This window comes from Leishmania infantum, chromosome 21 (assembly GCF_000002875.2).
Source record: "Leishmania infantum JPCM5 genome chromosome 21".
In the NCBI taxonomy this organism is placed as follows: Eukaryota; Euglenozoa; class Kinetoplastea; order Trypanosomatida; family Trypanosomatidae; genus Leishmania; species Leishmania infantum.
Window position 1 is genome coordinate 399,291 of NC_009405.2, and position 25,809 is coordinate 425,099.

The 25,809-nt window shown below is 62.0% G+C and overlaps 6 protein-coding genes across 6 annotated transcripts; all 6 read left to right on the plus strand.

Annotated features, from left to right (window-relative positions):
- Positions 1 to 928: 928 nt before the first annotated feature.
- LINJ_21_1220 (conserved hypothetical protein) lies at positions 929 to 6,331 on the plus strand (the record flags this gene model as incomplete). Its single annotated transcript, XM_003392419.1, has 1 exon — positions 929 to 6,331. The coding sequence occupies one exon, from the start codon at positions 929 to 931 to the stop codon at positions 6,329 to 6,331; it is 5,403 nt and encodes a 1,800-aa protein (XP_003392467.1).
- A 1,404-nt stretch (positions 6,332 to 7,735) lies between these two features.
- Positions 7,736 to 8,164, plus strand: LINJ_21_1230 (conserved hypothetical protein; the record flags this gene model as incomplete). The annotated part of the gene is made up of 1 exon (XM_003392420.1): positions 7,736 to 8,164. One exon carries the CDS (start codon positions 7,736 to 7,738, stop codon positions 8,162 to 8,164), a length of 429 nt encoding a protein of 142 aa, XP_003392468.1.
- A 982-nt stretch (positions 8,165 to 9,146) lies between these two features.
- On the plus strand, positions 9,147 to 15,293 carry LINJ_21_1240 (hypothetical protein, unknown function; the record flags this gene model as incomplete). The annotated part of the gene is made up of 1 exon (XM_003392421.1): positions 9,147 to 15,293. The coding sequence occupies one exon, from the start codon at positions 9,147 to 9,149 to the stop codon at positions 15,291 to 15,293; it is 6,147 nt and encodes a 2,048-aa protein (XP_003392469.1).
- A 1,271-nt stretch (positions 15,294 to 16,564) lies between these two features.
- On the plus strand, positions 16,565 to 17,977 carry LINJ_21_1250 (putative epsilon tubulin; the record flags this gene model as incomplete). The annotated part of the gene is made up of 1 exon (XM_003392422.1): positions 16,565 to 17,977. One exon carries the CDS (start codon positions 16,565 to 16,567, stop codon positions 17,975 to 17,977), a length of 1,413 nt encoding a protein of 470 aa, XP_003392470.1.
- A 708-nt stretch (positions 17,978 to 18,685) lies between these two features.
- LINJ_21_1260 (putative dynein arm light chain) lies at positions 18,686 to 19,570 on the plus strand (the record flags this gene model as incomplete). The annotated part of the gene is made up of 1 exon (XM_003392423.1): positions 18,686 to 19,570. One exon carries the CDS (start codon positions 18,686 to 18,688, stop codon positions 19,568 to 19,570), a length of 885 nt encoding a protein of 294 aa, XP_003392471.1.
- A 1,730-nt stretch (positions 19,571 to 21,300) lies between these two features.
- Positions 21,301 to 23,769, plus strand: LINJ_21_1270 (conserved hypothetical protein; the record flags this gene model as incomplete). The annotated part of the gene is made up of 1 exon (XM_003392424.1): positions 21,301 to 23,769. The coding sequence occupies one exon, from the start codon at positions 21,301 to 21,303 to the stop codon at positions 23,767 to 23,769; it is 2,469 nt and encodes an 822-aa protein (XP_003392472.1).
- Between the last annotated feature and the right edge of the window lie 2,040 nt (positions 23,770 to 25,809).

Consider the following 25,809-nt stretch of genomic DNA (forward strand, 5'->3'; position numbering starts at 1 on the left):
AGAGAGAGCTCGTGGAATGGCGCGCATGCATGCGATGCGTCCCGGCTTCCTCTCTGCTGTTGCTGCTGCTGCCCTCCCTCTCCTTCCAGCGCGTGCTCCATCCCACGTGTGTATCATGACGCCGCTCACGACGGAGGCCTGTTTATCAACGTATGGCGTCTCTTTGCACTAACGTCTGCCATCGTGGAGACCCACACACATGCGCACGCCGCTGTCTCAGAGACGAGGGGGCCGGCCAGCGCGTTCAACTGTGTTCGTGTGTGTCTTCCCTCTCTTCCCCGCCTCTACCCTTTCTCCAGTGGACTTTGTGGTGATGTATGCGCGTCTGTGCCCTTCCCGCCATCTCTCTCCATCACCACGAGCTCCACACATGCGCGTGCCCAGCCTTGCCCTGATGCACACACCTGCTGCCTTGACACTCTCTCACGAACCCATCTCCGCGCTCCCTTGTTCATCTCCACTTATGACACTTCACCAACAACAGAACAACCCCTCTGACCTCCTTCCCTTCGATACAGGCGCCCTCTTCCTCATCGTTCCTCAGGTGCTGACGCACGAACGGCCTCGTACAGATTTGCACGCACGAGAGCACACAGGCACCGACACACGTTTTGGCAGTAGCGGCAGCATCAAGACGTGCCGCGTGCTCGCCGAAGTGCGAGCAAGAAAAGTGCGCGCTTTACTGACCAACCGCTGCTGCATCCGCTGCTTCCCGTGCACGCAATCAAGCAGACGGGTTGCATCCCGCACACGCCAGCGAAGGAGGCGGTGGCGCGTTGCTGGGCTTCACCGCTCGCCCCTCAACACCCTCAACGAGCTCCCCTGCCCCTGCCGCGGTTGGTCTCTTTTCTTACGTAGTCACACACACACACACACGCACACACGCACAGACGTGCCCCCCTTCTCTCCTATACCGTTGCGCTGAACCATGCAGGTGCAGTTTTACCAGAACATCATGAAGGGCCAGCTGGGCACAGCCCGCACGCAGGCCATCTGCTTCTCTGCCAACAACAAGCGCCTCGCCGTCGCCGACGCCACGCGGCACATTCAGCTTTTCGACGAGCAGGGCGAGCGGCGCGACAAATTCGCGACTAAGGCGGCGTCGGACAAGGGCGGGCGAGGCTACATTGTGACGGGCATGACCTTCTCCCCTGACAGCTCGCTGCTGGCGATTGCGCAGTCCGACAACATTGTCTTTGTGTACCGTCTCGGGCTGGAGTGGGGCGAAAAGAAGGCGATCCGCAACAAACTGTCGCAGACATCGCCGGTGACGTGCGTGGTGTGGCCCAACACGTCTTCTCAGGGAGTGGAGCTCATCGCCTTCGCCACGCTGGATGGCAGTGTGAAGGTGGGTATGCTGAAGGCGAACAAGTCACACGTCCTCTACTCACACGACCACCCGGCCGTCTCCATGTGCACCAGCCGCGACAACACGAAGATCCTGACAGGCCACCTCGACGGCACCGTCTACCAGTATGTTTTCGAGGCCACCGAGGACGGCGCCGAGGTGGCTGGGGCGAAGCGGCTCTTCGTCCACAGCTGCGCGCCGTACATGCTAGCATGGGGCGAAAGCATCTGCGCGGCCGGCACCGACTGCCAGGTCGCCTTCTACACCCCGAAGAGCGGCCAGAAACCGCAGGTGATTCCGTTTGACATGAAGGACGTCGGCAGCTTCACCGGGGGCGTCTGCAACCCGAGCGGGCAGGCCGTCGCGATCGCGGGTCGCGAGCAGATCCGCATCTTCGACCTCAACATCCGCTCTCACAAATGGGAGGAGGGCACTGTTGTTTACCTGCCGCACAGCGAGGGCTTCAGCGCGATGCAATGGAAGCGCGACGGCAGCCGGCTTGTGACCGGCTCCGTCACCGGCTCTGTGGACGTGTTCGACTGCTGTCTGCGCCGCTACCGCATGCGCGGCGCGTACGAGTTCACGTACGTGAGCCATAGCCAGGTGATCGTGAAGCGGCTGGCGAGCGGAACGCGGCTAGTGCTGCAGTCCTACATGGGCTTTGAGATTCAGAAGGTGAACGTCTACCAGGACCGCTACCTCGTCGCCCACACCTCAGCCACCCTCCTTCTTGGTGACTTGGTGTCGCACAAGCTGAGCGAGGTGCCGTGGCAGCTCACCGGGCGGGAGAAGTTTACCTTCGACAATGAGCAGATCTGCATGGTGTTCAACGTTGGCGAGCTATGCCTCATCGAGTATGGCAAGAACATGATTCTTGGCACGTGCCGCACCGAGGAGCGCAACGCGCACCGCATCAGCGTGCGTGTTCTCAACCCCCTTGCAAGTGACACAGGTGCTGGCGCGGCGGGCAGCGGAGGCGCCGGCGGGCAGCGTCGCGAGGTGAACACGACGACCGGCTCGCCTATTGTGCCGACCCCCGTGACGGGCAGCTCCGGCGCGCTCGATGCGTACAACTCGCGCTGCGTCATTGCTTACCTCATCGACCGGCAAACGATTCAGATCGACGACCTCAGGAGCGGCGTCTCCATCGCCCGCGTGCCGCACGAGTCGAAGATCGACTGGCTCGAGCTCGACTTCCGCGCGTCGCGGCTGCTGTTTCGCGACAAGCAGCACCAGCTGTACCTCTACGACATCTCCAGGCAGCAGCGCACCACGCTGCTGAGTTACTGCACATACGTGCAGTGGGTGCCACGCAGCGACGTCGCCGTGGCGCAGAGCCGCCTGGAGCTTTGCGTGTGGTACAATGTCGAGTCGCCGGAACGCGTCACCATCGTGCCGATTCGCGGCGAGGTGGAGGGCATGGAGCGCGGCAACGGCAAGACGGAGGTGATTGTGGACGAAGGCGTCAGCACCGTCGCCTACGCGCTGGACGAGTCGCTCATTGAGTTCCGCGCCGCCATGGAGGAGCGCGACCTGGACCGCGCATGCGACTTGCTGGAGCGCACGTCGCTGTCTCCTGGGACAGAGGTGATGTGGAGCACACTCGCCAACGTGTCGCTGCAGGAGATGAAGCTTTTCATTGCGGAGCGCTGCTACGCCGCCCTGGGCGATGTCGCGAAGGTGAACGCGCTGCAGCGCATCCACCAGCTCGCGGCAAAGGCGAGAGCGGACAGCGCGGACGCCACCACCGGCTACGAGCACTACACGGTGCTGGCGGAGCTGTACATGATGAGTCAAGACTTCAAGCGAGCCGAGCAGCTCTTCCTCGAGAACGGCCGTGCCGAGGACGCCATGCAAATGTGGGAGGAGATGAACCGCTTTGACGAGAGCCTGGCCATCGCCGAGTCGCGCGGCCTCGACGACGTCGCCAACCGTCGTGCCCGGTACTTTGCGTGGCTGATGGAGACTCGCCAGTACGAGAAGGCGGGCGAGATGCGCGAAAAGGATGGCAAGCTCATTGACGCCATCAACCTGTACCTGCGCGGCGGTACGCCGGCCCGTGCAGCGCAGGTGGTCTCCGTGAACAACCTGAAGCCCGAGCAGCAACTGCTGGAGGCGATCGCGGCCGCGCTCTTCAAGGCGCAGGTGTTCGAGGCCGCTGGCGACTTCTTCGATAAGCTACACATGACAGACCGCGCGATCGACGCCTACAAGCGAGGCCACGCCTTCAGCCGTGCCGTCGAATATGCCAAGACGGCCGCGCCGCAGCAGGTTGTCCCGCTGGAGGAGGCGTGGGGCGACTACCTTGTCTCGCAGAAGCACGTCGACCAGGCCATTAACCACTACAACGAGGCAGGCAAGTACGGCAAGGCCGTGAAGGCGGCGCTGGACTCGCGGCAGTGGGCGAAGGCGGCGGCCATCCTGGAGACGCAAAGCAACGGCGGCGTGGGCAGCTCCGGAGTGCCGGTCGACGCGGCCGCCAAGAGCGCCTACCAGCGCATTGCGCACCACTACGAAGAGGTACACCAGTACGCCGAGGCGGAGAAGCTCTACATCAAGTGTGGCGCCGTCAGCGACGCCGTCGACATGTACTCGCGCGCTGGCATGACTGACCACATGTACCGCGTTGCTCAGCGCCACCTTGAGCAGGACAAGCTGGTCGAGCTCTTCGTAAGCCAGGCGAAGCAGCTGGAGACGAAGGGCGACTACGCCGCCGCCGAGCGCATATATCTGAAGGTGAACGACGCAGATGGCGCCATCATGATGTACCGCAAGAACCGCGACTACACGAACATGATGCGGCTCGTGCAGGCGTACCGCTCCGGCTACGTTGTGCAGACGCACCTGGCGCTGGCTGCGCAGTTCCAGAAAGAGGGCAATCTCAAGGCAGCCGAGACGCACTTTATCGCCGGCAAGGACTGGAGCCGCGCCGTCTCCATGTACCGCGATCGCGATCTCTGGGACGACGCAGTGCGCATTGCCAAGGTGCACGGCGGCGCCAACGCGGCGAAGCAGGTGGTCGTGTCACGCGCGACGGTGATGGACAGCGAAGAGGGTGTGCGGCTGCTCGGCAAGTTCAACCTTATCGAAGCCGGCATCGAGGCGGCGCTGGAGAGCTCCAAGTTTGACCTGGCGCTCCAGTGGGCGCAGCTAGCGCGGCCGGCGAAGGTGCCGTACGTGTACCTCAAGTACGCCATGCACTACGAGGACCAGGGCGACTTCCGCATGGCCGAGGACGCCTTTATCAAGTCCGGCAAGCCGCGCGAGGCGATTGACATGTATGTACATCAGCACGACTTCACCGGTGCGATGCGCGTCGCTGAGAACCACGACCCGTCGGCGGTGCCGCACGTGTGCGCCGCCAATGGGCGTGTGTGCTTCCAGCAGGGCAACTACAAGGAGGCCGAGGCGCTGCTCCTGCGCGCGAACGCGCCGGAGACGCTGCTGAAGTTGTACATCGACGCGAAGATGTTCTCCGAGGCGCAGCGGGTGGCGAAGGCGCACTGCCCGGAAATGCAGAGCGATGTGGCAAAGCGCATGGCGCTAAACTCGAACGATCCGCAGAAGGCCGGAGCGGTCTTGGAGGAGAACAGCGAGTACCAGCTGGCCATTGACACCTACCTGGCCGCCACACCGGAGATGGTGCCGGACCCGGCGACACTCGCCAATCTGTGGGTGCGCGCCGTGAAGGTGGCGCAGAAGCACGCGCGCAACTTGCTGAAGGAGGTGCTGCGCAGCGCCATCGACAAGCTCAAGGCGGCGCAGCGCTACGTCGAGGCCGGTAAGTGCCTCGAGGACTGTGAGGACTACAAGGCCGCCATCAACATGTACGTTCAGGCGCGCAAGTTTGACATGGCAGAAACGCTGGCGAAGCGTGTGAGCCCTGATCTGGAGAACTTTGTGAAGCGCGCCATCGTGCAAGACAGCATCTCCGGCGGGTCTATGAAAGACGCCAAGGTGGTGGAGGAGATGGACCCCGAGGCGGCCATGAAGGCGTACATCAGCAAGGCCGACTTTGCGAACGCGCTGCGCATGGCGGCGCAGAGGTCGCAGGAGGAGGTGCAGTACGTGGCAGGCCTGCAGGTGCAGCATCTACTGCGCCAAGGCGACCCGGTGCAGTGCCTCGAGGCGCTCAGCAAGAACGCCATGAATTCGGACGACTTTCGCTTCTACGAGACGTGGATGTCGGTGGCACAGAAGGTGATCCCGCTGCTGCCGGGCGACGACGCGGTGGCGACGCTGCTGCAGCCGCTGCATGACGGCCTTGTAAAGGTGGTGAACAGCATGACGCAGTCTGGCCAGAAGAGCGAGGACATCGCCAAGGCCACGGCGCTCGCGAGCGTGGTGCACATCTACTACATGTCCCGAAAGATGGAGACCGAGCTGAACATGCCGGACTTTGCCGTGCAGCTCATGCTCGGGCTGCCGCGCTGGATCCCGCATGTGGCACCGGATAAGGCGTTCTACGACGCCGGCATGGCCGCGAAGCGCTCGGGGCTTGAGGGGATGCAGGACGTTGCCTTCCTCTATCTCAACCGCGCACTCGACATCAACGAGCGCATCGACGACGGCGACACCGACAGCAGCGGGATCGACAACACGGACTTTTCCGCGACGGACTTTCCGAAGGTGTACCGCCTGCCGAAGGAGCCTACCGTGCCGGCACAGGCGATGGAGGAGGTGAACAACTGGGTGCTGACCGTGTCCATCGACAACACGGCCGCTTCGGATAGCCGCACGCTACCGATGGTGGCCGATCCAGAGAACGGAGAGCTGATGTTCGCCGGCTCCGTGAAGTCCCCGCACACAGGCAAAGTGTACCCGACGTGCGCAGTGACCGGCTACCCCGTCATCGGCGGTGGTCTGACGAAGTGCGCGCAGTGCCATCGCCCGGCGAACCAGGCGGACTGGAACAAGTTTGTGCTGACGGCCAAGCGCTGCCCGTGGTGCGGCGCGGCAGCGAACCCCAACTTCAAGGTGTAGGCCCCCCGCGGTGTGGACGTGGAGTGAAGTGGAGTGGGCAGGGGGGGGGGGGCAACAAAGAGGATGCCATGCCAATAGCGGTATTTTGCGAGCGAGAGACGCACATGTACATGCACGCACACGCACACACGGCGAAATGTGTGTGCGTGTGCGTGCATGATTTTTTCTCTCTCTCGACGTGATGTAGATGTAGCGATGCCATGTGAAGCTCAGCTCTTTTCTCTCTGTACCGTTGTTTTCTCTGTGCGCTTCCGTGCATGCGTGGGAATGTGCCCCCGCTTGTTTGTTCGGACTTATGTTCTTTTTTTTTTCTTGCCGGGTGTGGGTGCGCGCTCGTTGCCCCTGCGCGTGTATGCTCTTCCCCTCTGTCTCTGTGCTTGCGCGTGCACGTGCATGTGCATGTGCATGTGACTGCCTGAGTGGCTGGCTGTCTGCCTGCCTGTGAGCCTCTTCTCATGCTGAGGATAGATCTCTTCCAAGTGAGACGCGAGTGCAGACACGCCTACGTGTGCGTTGCGCATGTCTATCAATACATCGTCCCCAACGCACTGTTTCCAAAGATAACCGGCCAAGCAACCACCACAGGCATAGCGGGTCACGGACGTCTAGAGTGAGCGGGGGGAGGGGACGGTAGCGGCGCTGAAGTGCACCTCTGCTCTCCTTTCACAGCCTCCTCTGCTCTCCTTCCTCGATCCCGGTGCACGCTGGGTTGCGTGGCGGCCACTGCTTCCGATTCTTCGAGCAGCGCAGCGTTCCACAAATTACCGTAGGCCCCTCCTTTCTGTGAACACGGCGGGTCTCTACCTGCCCATCCTCTTGTGTGGGGAAGCACGTACGTGCGGAGGGAAGACACGGCAGCTTCACGTGCGGCGTGCTCAGCAGGGGCGGGTGAGTGAGAGGTCGGCTTGACGGCTGCTGCTCCGCTCAGGTTGTTCCCTCTTTCCTCAATACTTTGCCCCCCCCCCCCCCCCCCCTCTTTCTCTGGAGTTTCTCGTGCACTGACTTCCTATTTCGTGTTGCCCCTCGCGCACCCTCCGTGCCGTGACGGGTTAACGCGCGGCAGCCATAGCAGCAGCCGTCCCACCGCCGTATAGTAGGCATCCACCGACGCGCGTCTGCCAACGCGAACGCGTCGTCCGTCGACCCTCCCCACCCGTTCTCCTTTTTCTTGTCGTCACAGACAAGGAGGCGCTTGTAGTTCTTAGTGAGGCACGTCCGCCCACTATTCCATCATTAAGAGTAGTCTTAGATTAGTGCGCCTGTGCGTCATCCGGTACCCCACCCCCTTTCCACGGCTCGACCACCCCCAAAAGGAAAAAACCCGTTCCTGCTTCGTCACTAACTCACCGACGTGAATACGCGCCCCAACACTTACCTCCCTTGCGTAAACTAGAAGGCGAAAAGATGGTCCGCTATGTGCAGCGTCCGTGGTTCTCGCCGCTTGGCTTCATGGCGTCAAGCCCGACCGCCTACGCGCCAATGATGACCTGCATCGCCCTCGCCATCATCTTCCCGTTCCGCTACCAAATCTCCGAGTATTTTGAGCGCCAGCGCGATGGCGTGCACGTGGAGCTGCGCCGCAAAGCTGTCAAGTACTACGCTGAGATGGAGCGGATGCACCGTCGGCAGGCGCTGGTGAACCTGGAAAGCATTCAGGACGACAACGCGCCGCACCGCCTCAGCGCGGTGCTGTCGGTGGAGTCAACTCAGGCCGGCCACCTAGACCAGGAGTACAACTACTGGTACGCCCACGAGCGCGACGCGATCCGGGCAGAGAAGTTGATGATGGAGATCCGCGAGCTAAAGGCGAAGATGGCTTCTGACAGCGCGTGAGAGAGCGAGAGCGAGAGCGAGACGGGGGGCGCGAGGAGAGGCTTTGTTGATGGCTCCTCGCCATCCTTACTCTCCCTGTGGCCGTGTGGAGTGTGCGCATGTTTAGCGTTGCATCATCTGTGACGCGCATCTCGCGTGGCAAGGCCGCTGTTGTGGCGATGCCGTAGCGAGCGACACGGCGCCCAAGGGCTTGCCTCACAGCCACTTTGATTTCTTTCTCCTGCCTCGCTGGCTCGTTGGCTCCTCCTGCTCTTTGTGTGCTATTAGTTGGTTCTTGTCATCATCGTCGTCGCCGTTTTTCTCTTCCCGCGCGCGTGGCAGAACGAAAAAGAAAACGGTAAACACCGAGAGTAAGGGAAAGGGAGCCTCTTCTCACCAACCCGCCCCCCCCCCTCCCCCGCTCCCCCAGAGCATCTGTCTGTTCTTCTCACGCGCTTGCACAGCGCAAGAGCGTGAGCATGTCTGGGCGTGTGCGTGCGTGCGTGTGTGTGAGGTTGCCTCCCCACCTCTGCTGACTGCGTGCACATGTGTGTCTCGTGTGTGTGTGTGTATCGAGCAGCGATCTTCCCTTTGATGGCCACACACGCACACGGTAGCCTTCGTCCGCGCATACGTGTGCGCAGCCACGCGGGACACTGTAGCCACTTGAACGTGGTCTCTGCCTCTCTCCCCTAGGCGACTGTACCCGTACTGTGCATGACAGTCCTCGACCCCTCTCGCCTCCTTCCTTCCTGTGCTGGCAGACTTCCCCACACCCCAACTTGGACACTCCTCTTGTTGATTGGATTCCATAGACGTCAGAGAATAGACGACACCGCACATTCGCCCCCCTCCCTCCCTCCCTTCCTTTCTCCGACCTTGGCGTGCCCATATGCACGCACACACATAGACTGGCACACTGCACATCGACTCGCTCCGTTGTGCCTCTTCCATTCTTTGATTTTGAAACACCCACCTCTCTTTGGCGCCGTCTTTGCTCTTCATGAGTGAGCACACAAGCACCAATGCTGACTTGCCGCCCATGTCTTCTGCCGACCTCGCTCCACGGTGGATGTTGGCAGCCGCGCAGCTGACGACAACCGCGACGGAGCTGGCTGCATCAGTTCCTTCGAGCGCGCCTGTCGCCGCTGCACCGTTTGTGCGTAGCCTCGTTTCTTTGCAGCGGGCATCTAGCCGTGATGTAGAACCGTATCAAGTATGCCGAGCAAATGTAGACCAGCTGCTGGAGCTGCAAGGGGAGCAGATGGGCCTTGCTCAGTCCTTGAAGGCCGCGCTGCGCGTCGCGTCCATGCATGCGACACCGGCCTTTGGTGTGGACAGCACAGCCGGCTCTCCACAGCAAGCGAGCACCCCAAAACTAGTCATGGATAACGTTGAGAACATTTTTCCGGACCGCCGCGGTTGTAGCAGCAGCAGGTCACGTCAGCAAAGGCCGCCGAATGCCAGCGCCAAAGCAGGCTCCCAACCAACACCAACGCCGTCATCGTTGCCATCGTTGGTATCCTCTGTCACGTCTCTCGTGCATCGCCTGCAGGTCCTCCAGCGCGAGTCGGCCGAGTTCGCTGCCACCCGATGCCTGCCTGCACTTGCGGAGCTCTTCGCCACCTTTGAGGCGTACTGGGCCTGGAAGCGCTCTTCGATGTGCGATGGCGATGCGCAAGAAGAGGAGGAAGCCAGCGCCATACCTGTCACTGCGGGCTCAGTTTCCGCGCACCATGCCATGGATGGTGCTCCGACGGCGAGCCAAGCGACTCAAGAACGACTCAGCCAGCAGCAGCAACCGCCAACGCTGCGTCAGCGCTACGATCAGGCGCTGCGTGTTCGTGACGAGCTCCTCAGCTTCCTGCAGCTACACGCCGAGGCGGTGCGTGCGTTGGATGTCCAACTGGAGCAGTGGTGCCAATGCCGCAGCTCTGAGCCAGCGGCACAATCTGCTAGAGGATGGATAACAGCGAGCCCAACGGGCACCAGTGGCGCACCTGCCGCCGTATCACATGATGCCGACGCACAGGCCCACACCCAGCGGTGCGAGTTTGAGGCTTATGCCTGCCAGCTGGTAGAGGTGGCACAGGCAACACACCACATCGCGCAACTTCTACAGGCTGCGCTACAGGCGTTGTGTCGCCCTTCTCCGCGCACTCCTCGGCTCTCACTCAAGCCGAGGGCGGACGCAGTGGTGGAAGACGAGGGCCTCTCCAGTTTCTCCAAACAGCCACGACAGACGGAGGCGAATGCAGCCCCCTCGCCAGGTATCCACGAGCGGCGGCTTGGCCGACTGCAAACCCGGTCTTCCGCCAACACAGGAGGGCTGGCGCACATTCGCACGGAGGGCCGCGGCAGCCCATCATCGTCACCGGGACCTCACACCAGTCGCACTGTGGGACGGCCGGAGTGCGCCCTCCGCAGTCTGTCGACTCCCAAAGCTCGAACCCTGAGAGGATGTGCAAAACCGGCGCCATGCGGCGACGCCAGATGGGCGAGCGGCGCTGCGGGCGACGCACAATGCTCCTGGATAGATATACTGTCGCCGCTCACTCCGCCTCCGACCGCTGCAACGGCTTCAGCGAGCCCGTCATCTTCTCCGCCACTCCGAGTAGAAAACGGTGCGCCACATCAGCAGCTGCGGAGACAGCGACACGGTCGGCGCCTACTGTCACTTTCACCGGGTGCCGAGGCTCAGGCGGAGGGCAGTGCTTCGCCGGATGCCGCCTCGCGCTCGTCTTCGCTGTACGCGGCCCCGTCCACTGCTGGTGGCGTCTCGCTATCGCCACTGACGGTGCAACGTGGTGATGCCGCCGCCGTGCCTGCGTGCTCGAGGGAGGACAGCACCGACAGGGAGCCTCATTGCCTCGTTTCAATGCCTTCCTTTGCCTCTCGGCTGGGGGGGCCCGGCGACGCAGAGGAGGACAGTGGCGTCCAGGCTGCGGTGACTCCTGTCGTCACCGTGTGCCCTGCAGCCGATGGATCAGCGCCGCGTAACCTTGGCGACGATGTAGCGAGTCGCTTGAGCGCCGATGCCGAGCATCCGCCATGGCCGAGGCTCCACAGCTTCTCTCAAGACGGTGCTCGGTCGCTACTGTGTGAGCTGGCCTCAGCCTCAGCTGATGCTGCGGCCGGCGCGGGTGAGCCGCTGACCACGGGCCCTCAGCCACCCGTTAGCCGTCGCCGCGACGTCCCTGAAGTGCCCGCCTTGACCGACAGCACTCATGAGAACTCTGCCGAGGTGACCGCCGACAGACAGGGCGCGACGGCCGTGTATGTGCCACCACCGTCCGAGCAGCCAGCGAGCCTTCAGAGCGATGCTTCAGCCGCTGCCCTCACACCAGTGATCGTCAATGTGGCGAGGAGTGAGGAGGGCCACGCGGCATCACAGCCCTTTCCATCCCCGCCCCCTCCCCTGCAGCGAGCTTTAGCGACGTGTGCATCTGTGTCCCACACCACGAGCACGTCTCTGCACCTCCTCTCACCGCCATCGCTTACGGTAGACGGTTCTGCGTGTTGCCGCACCACACGCAACGAATGCGGCGGTGCAGGTGAACAGAGCCTCTCCCGTGTGGTCTGCGCGGCCTCGATTCCGACATCCCTGTGGCCGCGACTGCATCAGAAAGGGGCATCGCAGTCTTCCTCTTCTGCCGCACCGGTGCGGGCCTCCGCCGATGTTGCAGGAGGTGCCCAGCTGGCGCGTAACACCACGGCGCTGGTGTATACGCCAAGTCACGCACCGCCGAACGAGCCAGAGGGCGATGGCGACGTAGCAAGCACCCACTCCGCCTCGCGCACCGTAGACCCGAATTTCTACACAGCGCGTGCCAGCGGTGCTGGCGTCTCGCCACTTCCTGCCCTCGCTGCCCCCTTTCATGGCTCCGCGAGCTCTGCAGGGCTGGAACCGTCGCCGAAACCGCTAGAGCAGACACAGTATCCGGTGCAGCAGCAGGGACGACAGGCACACCATTCACAAGAGTGGGACCGCACTTTTATCCCCACACCCCTGCCGCTGGACAGCCTTGAGGAGGAGCTGAATGAGGCTCAGGAGCGTCTTCAAGCACCTGCACCACCGCCGCATAGTTCACCGGCGTTCTCCGCCAGCAGCGCGGCGCCGGACAACTACCCCGCGCCTTGGCCGCAGCACCGTTCGCTGGAGGATCGCGTGATGCTAACCATGCGAGAAGAGCTCAAGGCTCTGCGCGCGGAGCAGCGTCATAACTTACACAAGATGCGCAAGTACGTCAAGCACACGCTTGAGGAGGTGGCTGAAGCGGTCTCGGCGGTGAGCAGCCGTAACCACAGCAGCAGAGGCAGCAGCTGCGCAAGCAGCCGAAGTCAGCGCCCTGGGACGTCACACAAGATGAACGACAATGACGCTGATGCCTCTGCAGGAGGCGTGAGGGTCACCGTGACAGCAGAGAAGCAGCGACATGCCTCACATGCTTCAGAGCAGGCCCGAGCCGAAGCGTCCGCGAAGCCGATCGAAGCGGTAAGTGCATCGGCTTCTATCAAGCTGAGCACCAATTCAGCGACCCTCCCTCCTCGACTCTCGACCGCTCAGCAGCAGCAGCAGACGGCGTCTGCCGCACCTGCATCGCCGCCTTCGAAGGCAGAAGAACTGCAACGTTCCTTGGCAGTAGCGGAGGCGAAGGCGGCGCGACTCGAACAGCTCACCGTGCAGCTGAAGAAGCGGCTGTGGATGGCGGAGCTGTCGCGGCTGTCGCCCACGCCGGCGACACCAGGGGCCAGGGAGGTGACAGCAGCTGCAAAGCATTGCCTCAGCCTGCGCGATGCGTTTGTCTACGGCCTCTCGAGTGACGCCGGCGACACAGAGGACGATGACGGCAGCTGGCCGAAAACCGGGCAGGCAACTGGATGTATGAGCTATTCTGACGAAGACGGCTCGGCTGCTGATGGCGTAGCGGCCGAGGAGCGGGCAATGCTGTACCTAGTAGACCGCGAGCTGGGCTGCCGCACTGCGTTGGATGCCCGCGCTCACTCTCAGCGTCGCCCGAGCGCACCTCACCAGACGCGGAGTGAGGTGTATCGCTCTTCGCGCCAGGTGCCATATGATGGCAGCCGCTCTTCTTCCACGGAGCAAGAGCGCTCGCCCAACATGCGATGCTTCGAAGACGACACAGCCGCCCACCTTGGGCTGACAGTCACCTCGACGGCTTCCGCAGGCATCACCAGGGGATACAGCGGCCGCCGACTTTGCTCGAGCTCTGCCGCACCCGTCGGCGCTACCAGCAGCACGACGGCAATGCGGTCACTCGGCATTCTTCAGCAGCGTGCGTCCATCTTTCAAGTGCTGCGTCAGAATCAAGCTGCAAGGGACGCGCAGCCAGCTGCACCGACGGGGCAGCAGCAGCAGCAGCAGAGTGAACGCTCTCGGCTCCGTCCACCACCACCACCGCTGCAACACTGCTCTGCAGGTACAGCGACGGAAGTGACTGCAAAGTTTACGACATCGGAGCAGTCAACAGCGCCTTCGCCGCCACCGTGTGCGGCTCAGCAGCCTCGTCAGCATCCTTACAACGCAGGCACCGCGCCGAGCAGGTACGACAGACAAGCAGACGAAGGAGCGGCAGCCGGCTCTCCGAGGCAATCTGCCTCCTCACACTACTACACCGCGATCTCTGGAGGCAGCGACACCGGCTTTGTTTCAGAGGCGGGGCGGCAATCATCCGCCTCGGCCACCGCACTTCGCGCCGAGCAGGTGTTGCAGAGTGCGAAGCGGCTTCTGCAGAGTCGAAGCGTGTCTCTAGCTGCGGGGCATCACAACATCAGCGACAACTCGCGCTCCAGCGCGTCGCTCTCGGGGGGCTTGCAGGCGTCCTTCACTGCCATATCATCACCCAAGACGCGGGCAAACGCCGGCGATCACCGTTCTGAGATGCCTTATCACCACGGAGGAGGCGCAACAGGAGGGGTGCCTGCTGCCCTTGCCGGCCGCCACAGCCGACCAGGACAGTGGGGTGATTGCGTGGAGCAGCTTGACGGTGCCACACTTCCTCCACGCGCCTTTTCGGCCCCCGCTCTGCATTCTGGCACGACAGACGCGGCCACGGCTTTGCAGCGTGTCAGTGGCTCGCTGGACCGTGGCGCAGCCAGCATCTCTGCGGCTGTCAGTGGGCATGGGTCGCGCTCGCACTCTTCGTCGCCGGAGAGCGCCTACCACGGCTATGATACATCCCCATGCTCTGCCGTGGCGTATTCCACCAGCAAAGTGCCGCGTGCCTCTTCCCCATCCGCCGCAAAAGCCGCGCCGAAATCGACGCAGCAGTGGTGCCCGCCGCTGCTGGTCGACGTGTCTCATGCGATGACAAGTGTGACACCGGCAAGACACGCGCAGCACCGTGCTGACAGCGCTACGTCGCCCATCTCCCGCGAAGATGCTGAGGTCAGGGCAACGGCGGGCCGGGGAGAGCACGGCGCCTACATCCACAGTGACGTCGGCTTGCGCCATCGCGAGCGCAGCGCACGCACCGTCACGACTTCTATCGAGAGCGACTACAGCCCACCGTCAGACCGCACCACGGACACACGTAGCACACGCGGGTTTCGCAGCTCTTCTTCGCCCTTGCATGCTGCTGCAGTGCAACATGTGCATGACAGCCGGCAAGAAGCGCCGGTGCCCCTGACATCGCGGGCGGGTCAAAGTACGAGTCGCCGCACCTCTTGCTCAACGTCATCGACGCTGTCGCGTGGCTCTGCTCAGCAGGAGTTGCTGGACACGCTGGAAAAGCAGGAGTCCACCTTGGCAGCAGCCCTGGACCACCTTCAGGAGCAGCAGAGGCAGCTGAGGGAGAAGCATCAGCAGGTGTCGCTGCTGGCAAAACGAACATCCCTCGTCGCCCCTGTGCATGCACCATCACAGGAGCCTCGTGGCGACTATTCACGCGCCACCGGTGCTGCTGCTGCTGCGACGACAAGGAAACAGCTCATGCGCGCTTTCAGTAGAGACCGCCACGGCAACGCGGCGGCGGCAAGGACGTCTCACGCCTCATCGGAGCTCCACCATCTGCTGGAGCGATTTGCAGCTGCGGAGACGTCGTTGGCCGAGCGCGAGCGGCGAGTACGAAAGGCGTTGCGGGTGGTGCAGCGGCAGCGGAGTGCCCTGTCGCGTGATGACCTCCTCTAGAGGGTGAGTGACTCTTTGCACAGGATGCCGTTGCGCTTCCCCGTGTATTCCCTCTCTCTCTGCGGCTTGCTGAGGCGGGAGGGGGGGGGCAGAGCGCGTTCGCGTGTGCATGAGTCTGTGTCTGTGGACGAGTGCCTCCCCCCTCCTCTTCGCTGTCCTGCATGTTCACAGCAGCCACCCCACCGAGCCACGAGAGGGGGGAGGGGCCGCGGCGCCCACGCGCGCGTACGGGGCACCTGCTCATCACAGTGACTTCCCGTGTACCCCTGAGCTGGAAGCTCTCGCGTTGCCAGGGCGCCCGTTCATATGTGTGCGCAATGCATCTCCCCCTCCCCCCACACACAACAAGCACACACGAAGGGACGGGCACACGCAGTTGCGCCAAGACGTATTTTGCTTGTGTGTTTGCGTGTAGCGCAGAGGCGTTGCGGAATCGAACGGAGGAGGATGCGTGTGTGTGCTACAGATGGACAAGGAAGGGGCCGTGCGCTGGTGGGCGGCATGTGGGCCGGGGGAGGGAAAGAAGGGATGCGATGGATGCAAGACTGCCTGTGTGTCTTCCCTGCGCGCCCCTTGCCCCCTCCCCCTCTCTGCGTCTTCCTCACCCACATGCCCTGAAGGCTTGCGGACTCTGGTAAGATGCTCCCCCCATCTCGGTCTTCACCTCGTCACGACACACCTGTCGTCTTCCCTCCTCCCCAGTGCAGCCGACTCTGTCCATTTCACTGACACATCGACCGCATGCCACACACGCACACACACCTGCATACCCCTGCAAACGTACACTTAAACTTACTCATGCGCACCTTCTCTTCCTCCCCCCTCCCTCCCTCCCTACACGCTGCTCTTCCTTCACCATTCTTGTGCGAGGTAGTACATGGACACATACGCACACCGGTGATCCAGCGCAAGGCATCCACGACCGCCGCTTAGAATCGACAGACACTGATAACGTGCGCTGTTCGGCATAGTTGACCGTCTTGTCACCATTCCTTAGACACGCGCACATAGACGCATGCATACACACGCATACACACAAGCATCATCGCCCTTCTTTTTCTTAGCGTGGCTTGCACGAGTCTGCGTATCACGTACTGTGTCTGGTGCGTTGAAATCACCTACTCACAGACGTTGTCGCTACCGTGGCTGCTGCTGCTGTTGTTGCTGCAGCAGCCGTTGTGGTGCTCGCTTACCGGGAGTCTCTCTGCGCAGCTCTCCACCTCGCCGTGTGCGTGCGTGTGCCCAGCACTGCTCAAGGTACCACCTTCGTCATGCCCCGCGAAATCGTGACAGTGCAGGTCGGCCAGTGTGGCAACCAGCTCGGCCAGCGCTGGTTCGATGTCATGCTTCAGGAGCACAAGGCTTACTCGCATTTTCCCGAGGCCCGCGACGCTGTCTTCCTCGAGGACATGAACCACCCCGGCCGACTTAAGGCGAGGTGTGTGGCGGTCGACATGGAGCAGGGCGTTCTGCACGCAATGCTGCGTGGCCCTCTGAAGGACATCTTCGACGCTAACTTCTTCGTCTCCGACGTCAGCGGCGCGGGCAACAACTGGGCTGTGGGGCACATGGAGTACGGCGACCGCTACATCGACGCCATCGCGGAGTCGGTGCGAAACCAGGTGGAGCAATGCAACTGCATCCAGTCTTTCTTCTTGATGCACTCCCTGAGCGGCGGCACCGGCTCCGGGCTCGGCACGCGTGTGCTTGGCATGCTGGAGGACGAGTTCCCGCATGTGTTCCGCATTTGCCCGGTCGTCATGCCATCCGAGGTGGACGATGTCGTAACGGCGCCGTACAACAGCTGCTTCTCGCTGAAGGAGCTGATCGAGCACGCGGACTGCGTGCTGCCGCTCGACAACGACGCCCTGGCACGCATGGCAGACCGCGCCCTCAGCAGCAGGCCCAAGGGCCGTGGCGTGATGGCATGCAGTGTGCCGCAGCCGCAGGCCTTCTCGGCAGCGAAGCCGACCGACACCAAGGGGCTTCCCTACGACTCGATGAACGGGCTTGTGGCCCAGCTTCTGAGCAACCTAACCTGCGCTATGCGCTTCCCTGGCCCGCTGAACATGGACATTAACGAAATCACGACGAACCTAGTCCCATTTCCACGGCTGCACTTCCTCACCGCTGCGATCGCGCCGCTGAGTGTGTCGAGCAAGCACGCCGCCGTTGGGCCACGTACGGTGGATGCGATGATCGCCGCATGCCTGGACCCGGGGCACCAGTTCGTGGATGTCCGTCACGGTCAAGGAAGCGCTGTGACGCGAGAGGCCGGCAAGACTCTAGCGACATCGCTCATCGCACGCGGCCCGCAGACAACCGTCGGTGACCTCACCCGCGGCGTCGGACGGCTGCGCGAGCAGATGGAGATGCCGTACTGGAACGAGGACGGCTTCAAGACAGCGCTGTGCGGGGTCAGCCCGCTGGGTCACAAGGATTCCATGCTGCTCCTCGCCAACAACTGCTCCATTCGAGGCAAGGTCGAGTCGATGCTCTCCAAATACGAGCGTCTCTACTCGGTCCGCTCCCACGTGCATCACTACGATCAGTACCTCTCCGATGCCTACTTCGTGCATACAGTGGAGACGCTGCGCACGCTGGTGGACGACTACGCGTACCTGGACACGGCGGCGCCGCCGAAGGACTTGCCGCGCAGCATGAAGGATCTCATCTACTACTAAGTCTGCCATGCGCGCAGGGTAGAAGGGAGAAAAAGGGGGCAGGGTGGGCTGGAGGAGGAGGAGAAGGAGCGGCTTGGTGGAGTCCGCCGCACATCGCCTTCGCCGCCGTGCCGTCTTTTAGCTTCATGCCGCCCCTGTACACTGCTGATTGCCCATGTGAAACATGCAAGACGAAACAAACCAACAAAACTGTCGTACGAGGAGTACACGGCAGTGATGTGAGTGCTGGAGCTCAGAGGTGTTGTGTGTGTGTGTGCTTGTGTGGCTGAGCAGCGCATCTCTCCCGTCTCCTTTCCCCCGCTCCTCCTCACGCATTTCTGTGTCTGTCTTTGTGTGGGAGTCGCATGTGTGTACGCCGGCCTCGATCACGAGTGCACAGCTACTGATGACGCTTCATTCTCTTGCCCATCTCCGTCTTGGCTGCGCTTCTCTCCCCCACACGTCTGTTCCGAATGCGCACGTACTCGGTCGCACGTCCGCCCACGCGACACACACACACACACACACACACAAGCGCATACATGCGCGCGCAGTCACAGCGCAGAGCAAGTTGCTTCTTCTGCCCTCCTCTTTCCTTAAACGGCCACACCCACACCTACATACACCACTACACCGCTTGGGCTACTCACTGGCGGGGATCGGGCGATGCCATCTGTGTGCGCCGCGCCGCCTGCGCCCCGATCATCCTCGTCGACGGCAGCGGTGGCAATGAGGACGGGCAGCAATCGCCGCCACAACAACGGCAACACTGGCGCTAAGATCGAATCGAATAGCGCCAGTGTAGCCGATCTGCAGGAGGCAATCCTGCAGCTGCTTCCACGACGCGCTAGCGAGGAGGATGCCGCGGCGTACATCGACGTGAGCGGCCCAGTAGACGCCAACCAGACGCTCATCCGCTACGATATCCCCTACGCGCCCGGTGACCCGAAGCGTTCGCTGAAGCTGCGCAAGAGTCTCGGCCTAGGGGCCGAGGAGCGCGTCGTCGACCCGAACGTGCGCGTCGTCATTGACAGCTTCATCACGCCGCGTCGATGGATGGATTCGTCGACGGGGGTGGTTTGGGTGCAGCACGCTAGCCCGTTTCCGTCCTCTCGTATCGACGCCGCGGAGACGCAGGAGCGCCTGCACGCCCAACTCGAGGCTCACCAGGCGCGCCGCACCGGCACCAGCCCCATCCGTTCGCTCCTTGTCGCCGAGTGCATGCTGGAGGTACTGCGCCAGGTGACGGCGGAGTGCTGGGAGCGTGGCTTGCTGCTGCTGCACGTACACTCGGAGCGGGTGGCAGCCCAGGCAGCACATCGGCGCCTTTTTGAGAGTCGTGTCGGCCACGCCTTCCGTCTTGCCCTAAAGGGTGAGAAGGACGTGGCGAAGGTGGAGGAGGACATGGCCGCGCTGAAGCAGCGCATCGAGCTGCTCGGCCAGGAAGAGGCCGACCTGCGACGCCTGTGCAGCGAGTTCGAGCGGCGCGCCGAGGAGCAGGTGCTCATCGCGAACAGGGAGCACAACGACGCCCTTACAAAGCTGAAGCGGGAGGGCGTGCAGAAGCGTGCACAGTTAGAGCAGCAGCTGGTGATTCCAGCGAACTTGCAGTAGTTGGAAGAGACGGAGGGCCGTGCGGGTGTGGGTGAGGGGGGGGGAGAGGCCAGAGGAGGGCCGCAGGAGAGGGGGGTCAGGGGAGAGGCGTGCGAGGGTCCCTCACCTAAAGCGCCGCTCCACGTCGCTTGCTCTACCTTTCGCCTCGTCAGCTCTTCTCCTGCCAACTCCGCTAGCACCACCTCCTTTGCGGCTGTCGAGAACTCGCTCTTCGCGTTTTTTTTTACTTGACGGCGCTCCTCATCCGACATGCGCGGCAAGAGAAGCGGGAGGGGGTGAGAGCCTCCGCTGCAAAAGCAAATGTTGCGGGGGGTAGGACAGGGTAGTCACTGCGCGGGGCGGAGGTGGAGAGACGGCGCAGCCCGCCCTTCCTCCCTCCTCCTTCCCCCCCCCCCCCACACACACACACACACACACAGTTTTGCAGCCGACGAGATTATACCACACCATGCCATCCAGCATACTCGATGTACGACAGCAGCAGGATGTGCCCCAGCGCTTCATCCTGTGTTTCTTATTTTCGGACACTCACCACCACCCTAGTTGTTTGCGCGGCTCATTTTCGAAAGGTGGGGGAGGTCTCGGGCCTTCGCCAGCAAGCCTCCACTACCGCGAAAACGAGGTCGTGAACCAAAGGACGCGCAGGAGCGGCAGAAACACCGAGAGGATTGCGATGGCCCCATCTACGTGGACATCGGCCTTGCCACTCCTTCATAGAGAAGTGACAAGGATGGATGCCGGTGTGGGAGGTGTGTGTGCGTGTGTCCGTGCGTGTAAGCTGCGCGGACCGAGGGCCTGTCTTTCGACGTTTTCGCGACTGAACAGGACGGACTCGTTTACACGTCAGCGTGCACGCATGTACTGCTCCCCTCTCCGCGCCTCGTAGGCGCGAGGCACGGTTCTCTGCGGTCTTCGCCTCTGGAAGCGGTTCGTGATGCACCCGAGCCATCGCGCTCTTCGTCTCATCTCTTCATCTCTCGCTCTGCGTCTTCTTCACCTTCGCCTCCGTATTCACGCCGTTCGACAACACACGAACGCCCCCTCACGGGTGCACATGCGTTTAGTCCCGGCATGAGCGCCGCAGCAACGACTACTACTGCTACGACGACTATTTCTAGGACACTGCCGCAACAGTGACAGAGCACCGTTGAGTGCGTCAAGTGTGTCTCTGCCTCTCTGTCCGTGAGTGTGTACCATACGGTGCCTGGGCTCTCCCAAGACCCCATGCCCCCTCTCGCCTCTCCTCCCTCCTCATACACTTTTTTTTGTTTTACCGCTTGAATGATAGACTTCTCTTTCTCTTGGTGTGGACGCCATCTTTTCGACCCCTCCCCATTTCCTGGTGCGTGTGTGTGCGTGTGTGTATGCTTGATCAACGCCCATCCATCACAACGCATACACACCACGGCAGGCACCCCCCCTCCTACTCCTTGGGTCTGTGTGTCGGCCTCCCTGGTTCTTTCCTTCCTTATTGTCACTCCTTCGCGCGGGCTTCTCTCCACACACACGCACACACGCACGCACACTCTCTCCTGCGCCGCTCCTATCCGTGTGGGCATCATTGCGTTTTTGATTCATTTCTCCCTTTGTCGTTTGTTTTCTCACGTGCGCCGAGGACCTCCGGGCTTCCATTGATCCAGAGGACCCCCTCGTCCATTTCAAACACACGCTCCCCCACTTAACTCCCCTCGCCACTACCACCACCACCAACACCATCCCCCCTTCCTATCATGCTCCGCGAGGCCCGCAGACGCAAGCAGCAAGTGGCCGCCAAAATCGGACACGAAGAATATATCTACCGCCTTAATGGCAACCCCTTTAGCCATCAGGAGGTGATTCGTGTACGCTCGCAAGGCGACCTCGACCCGCGTCGAGTGCAAGCGGCGGGCATCAGAGTTGGGGTTGGCGGCGCCAGAGGTGTTGGTGGGCCAAGTCGACCGCCGTTTGCGGTGGACGACGACGCCAACTACAGCAATGGCGGTGGCAGAGGTAGCCGCGTTGCCCCGTTGAACCCCAGTTCTGGCGTACCTAACGATGGACCCTCCAACGAGGCCGTAGCCCCGTACAGTGCCCCCGAAGGCTGCAACGGCGGCACTCCGCGCGGCAAAAAGTACGCTGCAGCCAACTACGCTTCCCCCTACGGCGGCGGCGGTGGTGGTGCGGACGGCCATCCGCACCCACTCGTGTCGCAGGGGCAGCACATCGTGAGCACCTTTACCCCCGTAATCCCAGCCATCGCGCCGGTCAGGGACCTGCCCGCTCCCCTGCCTGCTGTGTACAGACCAAAGCCGCCCCTCACGTTTCACAGTGGCCCGGCTTCAGGTGCAGAGGTGCCGCCTCTCTCTCTCACGCCGTTGCCGCAGCATCCGGCGCCATCGCAGGTGTGCTACCCCTCCAGCGAAGCCGGTACTCCCAGGGCTGCTGCGGCCCCGGTGTACTTATCACCCGGTGAGAAAGGCGCTGGCCGACCCAGCACAAGTCCGACGGTGCTGCCGCCGCTCAACTCAGACGGTGGCAACAGCAGTGGTGGTGGTCCCTTCCCCACCCGCAGCCCGCGCCCGAGCACGAGCGGAGCCGCCTTGGGCGGCGGCGGCTTCCTCATCGGCGGCGACGGCCTCTCTGCTGCTGAGGAGCGCCACCGCGAGAAGATGGCGGCGCGCCAGCGTGCCGTTGAGCTGCAGAGGGAGAATGCACGGCAGATCCTGGAGAAGCAGCAACGCAAGCAAGCAGAGCGGGAGCGGGAGATTCAGGAATACCGCCTGGCCGAGGAGCGACTGCAGCGGGAACGGGAGGAGGTGGCGCGGCGGGAGCAGGCGGAGCTAGATCGCGAGAAGCGCGAGAAGGAGCTGAAGATGATGGCGCCGCGCGCAGCGCAGGCGATGTTGGAGCAGCAGCAGCGCGAGACGCAGCAGCGGAGAGAGGAGGAGGCGGCAGCTCGGCGCAATAGAGCGAGAGCCCCGGCAACCCCGGCAGCCCCAGAAGCCCCAGAAGTCCCAGAAGCCCCAGAAGCCCCAGAAATGGGGAAGGAGGCTCTGAAATCGACGGCCCTACCGCTACCCGCGTCTGCCAACGTAGCCTCGACCAGCCTCCAGTCACAGCCGCCAGCGAATCACCTGTTGCCACTGGCAGCGCCGTCCGTCCTGCCCCCTCCAGCGCCGGCGCCTGCTTTACCCTACCTCGTGGACTTTAACTTTGGCAGCGGGCTTCGCCATTCGCCGCAGCCATTGCCGACACCTTACTACTACCCGCCCGCCAACATGTGTCCACAGGCGGCGCTACTGCCCAACGCAGACACCCAGTCCATCCGTAGCGAGCTGCGGCGCATCACCAACCTACTCGAGGAGCAGCAGCTGCAGCAGCGACGCGCCATGGATAGCATCAGCATTGGCGCCAACGCAGCACCGCAGCCATGGCACAGCGGTACACCGCAGCCTTCCACTAAAGCCGGGGCTGGCACGTACCTCACCACTGGCCAGCCGTCACCTTCTATCGGTGCTGGCGGCCCCGCCCCTGTGATCACGGCGCAGCGAAACAGCGCGGCACCGTACAGGGCTTTCTCGACAGGCGGTACGCTGCCGCCACCTCCACTTGCCACAGCAGCACCGCCCGCTCCATCCTCGTCTGGTGCAGGCGCGCCGTCGGTAGGCATCGGGACGTGGCAGGGGCTCTTGTCCCCGTATGCTGGCACCTCTGCGGCCGGCGCTGGCGGCAGCCTGCTGAACCCGCCGTCCAGGTCCATTCCGCAGTTTACCAGCTCCATCACGGACAATGAACCGGAGCTCTCCACGGAGCCGTCCCGGTTCATCGGCCCCTTCAGAGCACCAGTGACTGCGGTGCCGAGCCCTCCTCCTGTCCCCGTGCCGGGGGTGACGCTTGTGGGGGCGGACTCGATGGCGACGAAGCCACTGCCACCATTGGTGCACCGTGCAGGTGTCACTGAACCCGACGCAGAGCACTGCGTAGCGACCCCACCGCCAGCGTCGACGGCCGCGTCATCCCGTCTCTCCCCAGTGTCGTCGGCCTCGGCGCTTGCGCCGGCACGCTTCTCGATGCCAGAGATGAATTCCCTAACGAGGTCGCCAAACGTAGAGAGGCTCCCCTCAGTCCGCCATGGTTCCCCTCAGGCGACGGAAGGGTCGAGGACAGACGCGGACGAGGGCGAGCCAGCGAGGCGAGTGAGCGAGTCGCCGATGTCGTAGGTGGGAACTACCTACACCGACAGAGTTCACACCCGAAGCCCCTCCTCCGTGGAGTTGTCGGAGGAATAGAGGCAGAGTGCATGGACCATCTCCATTATTCCCCCCCCTTCTTCGCAGCTTGCATCTCTCTCTCTCTTTCTTTCCCTATCTTGTTGCAATACAAGTAGATGCATGTACAGCGCATGATGGGATGGAGGAGAGATGAAAAAGACGAAGGCGTGGGGCGAGTGCGGATGCATACGGCGTGCGGTGAGGGTTTTTGTGTTTTCCTTTAAGAAGGAGAGCGTGCCTTCATGGCCACGACGTTCGACTGCGTTGGGTGTGGGAGTGTATGCAGAGCAGGAAAGCGAGAGAGGGCGGATGTGATGCAGATTTCAAAGGCACACACGCACGCTCACTCACGTATGTGTGCGCCGCTGTGTGAACGGATGCGCTGGTGTGACGTACGCCACTGCCAGTTCTCTTTTACAGCTGTTGTTGCTCTCATTTTCAGTGCTTCGCTTCGCCTACTCTCCCGCCTGGGCAGCCCATGCCCTCCTCCTCCGCTGCGCCTTTCCTTGCCATCCCTCTCGCCGTCTTCGACCTGCTCCGCGCGGGTGGTCTCTGTCTTTCACGAGTCTTTGTAGCCGCACCTGCGCACGCGGACGCCGCTCTCCCCTTCTTCCTCCCTCCCTCGCTTCTCTGTTGCATCCTCTGCAAATGTGCGCATCATTAGTTTTGCGAATGTATACGCGCAGCCGCACATGCGTGCCGATGCGTCTGTGAGGATGTGTGTCTGTGAGGAGATACAGTAGATCGGTGCCTTCTTCTGTCGCCACGAAGGTGAGCATGAAGGGGTGGATGATATGATTCTATGTCTCAGTGTGCGTGTGCTCTGCTCGTCTCTCGCGTTGTGTGCGGGCCTTGCTTTTTCTCACGTGTCTGCTTGCCCATGTTCATCCCTTTCTCTCTCCCTGTAAATGTATATGTATGGATATATATATATATATATGCATTTTACATGTATATATGTATGTGTGTGTGTGTTCGCTTGCCTCCCACTCCTCTGTCAGCTGCACCTCCGTTCTCCCACCACAACTCTCTCTCTCCCTCTCGCCCTTTCTCCCGGTTTTGAAGGCGCAGTAGCGGCGGAAAAGAGGGACGAGAGGGAGGCGGCCGTGGTGGGTGGGGGAGTAAGTGAGAGAAAAGGCTGATGATGGTGATGGACAATCCTAAAATTCGAGACGACAGCAGGAAGAGGCATGAGCACGCGCAGCAGCGGCAGGAGAGGGACTGGCTTGAAGGTGATATATATATATATATATATGTGAAGGAAGAAGAATCTGCACTCGACAACCCACACGTGAGCATGCCATGGGAAGGGCGTTTTGAAGAAACGACAGCACCACTGGCACCGCCACATCCATGGCCCTGCATTGAGGAACGCATGCGTGGCAACGACCGACCAAGCGCGCTCTTATACCTCCACAGTTTCCCTTCCCTCCTCCTCATTGGCATCGGGGGATGCCGCGCGCACGTACGCGCAGCCGTGTGCATGAACGTGCGTGCACGTGTGCTCAAGCTTATGTGTCTCTCTCCTTTCCTTATCCTCCGTCTCTCCTCCCAGTGGTGCGCCCTTCGCTCCCTTTTATTTGTTCTCTCTCTCACGCTTACTCCGCTCTGTATGCACCCACACACTCACGTATGCGCACACGAACGCCCGCACACGCACTCGAACCGTGTCTGCAGCAACTCAAGGTGAAGCGAGGTATCCTGGTGGTAGTCCACATAGAGGCATAACACGTCCTGCATGCTGCGATCGCCGCTGCCGCCGCCTTTCATCTCTTTCCCCTTTTCTGATCAGCGAAGAGCAGGGGGCGCGCTCGGCACGTGCCATTCAGCTTGCGTCCTTCCGACCGCTGCCGTCATTGATCTCCCCGACATTGGTCGATATATATAATATATATATAATATATATATAATATATATATAATATATATATATATATTATATACGCGCACATACCCATACAGGTAATTAGAAAAAGGCGGTTGCTCTTCA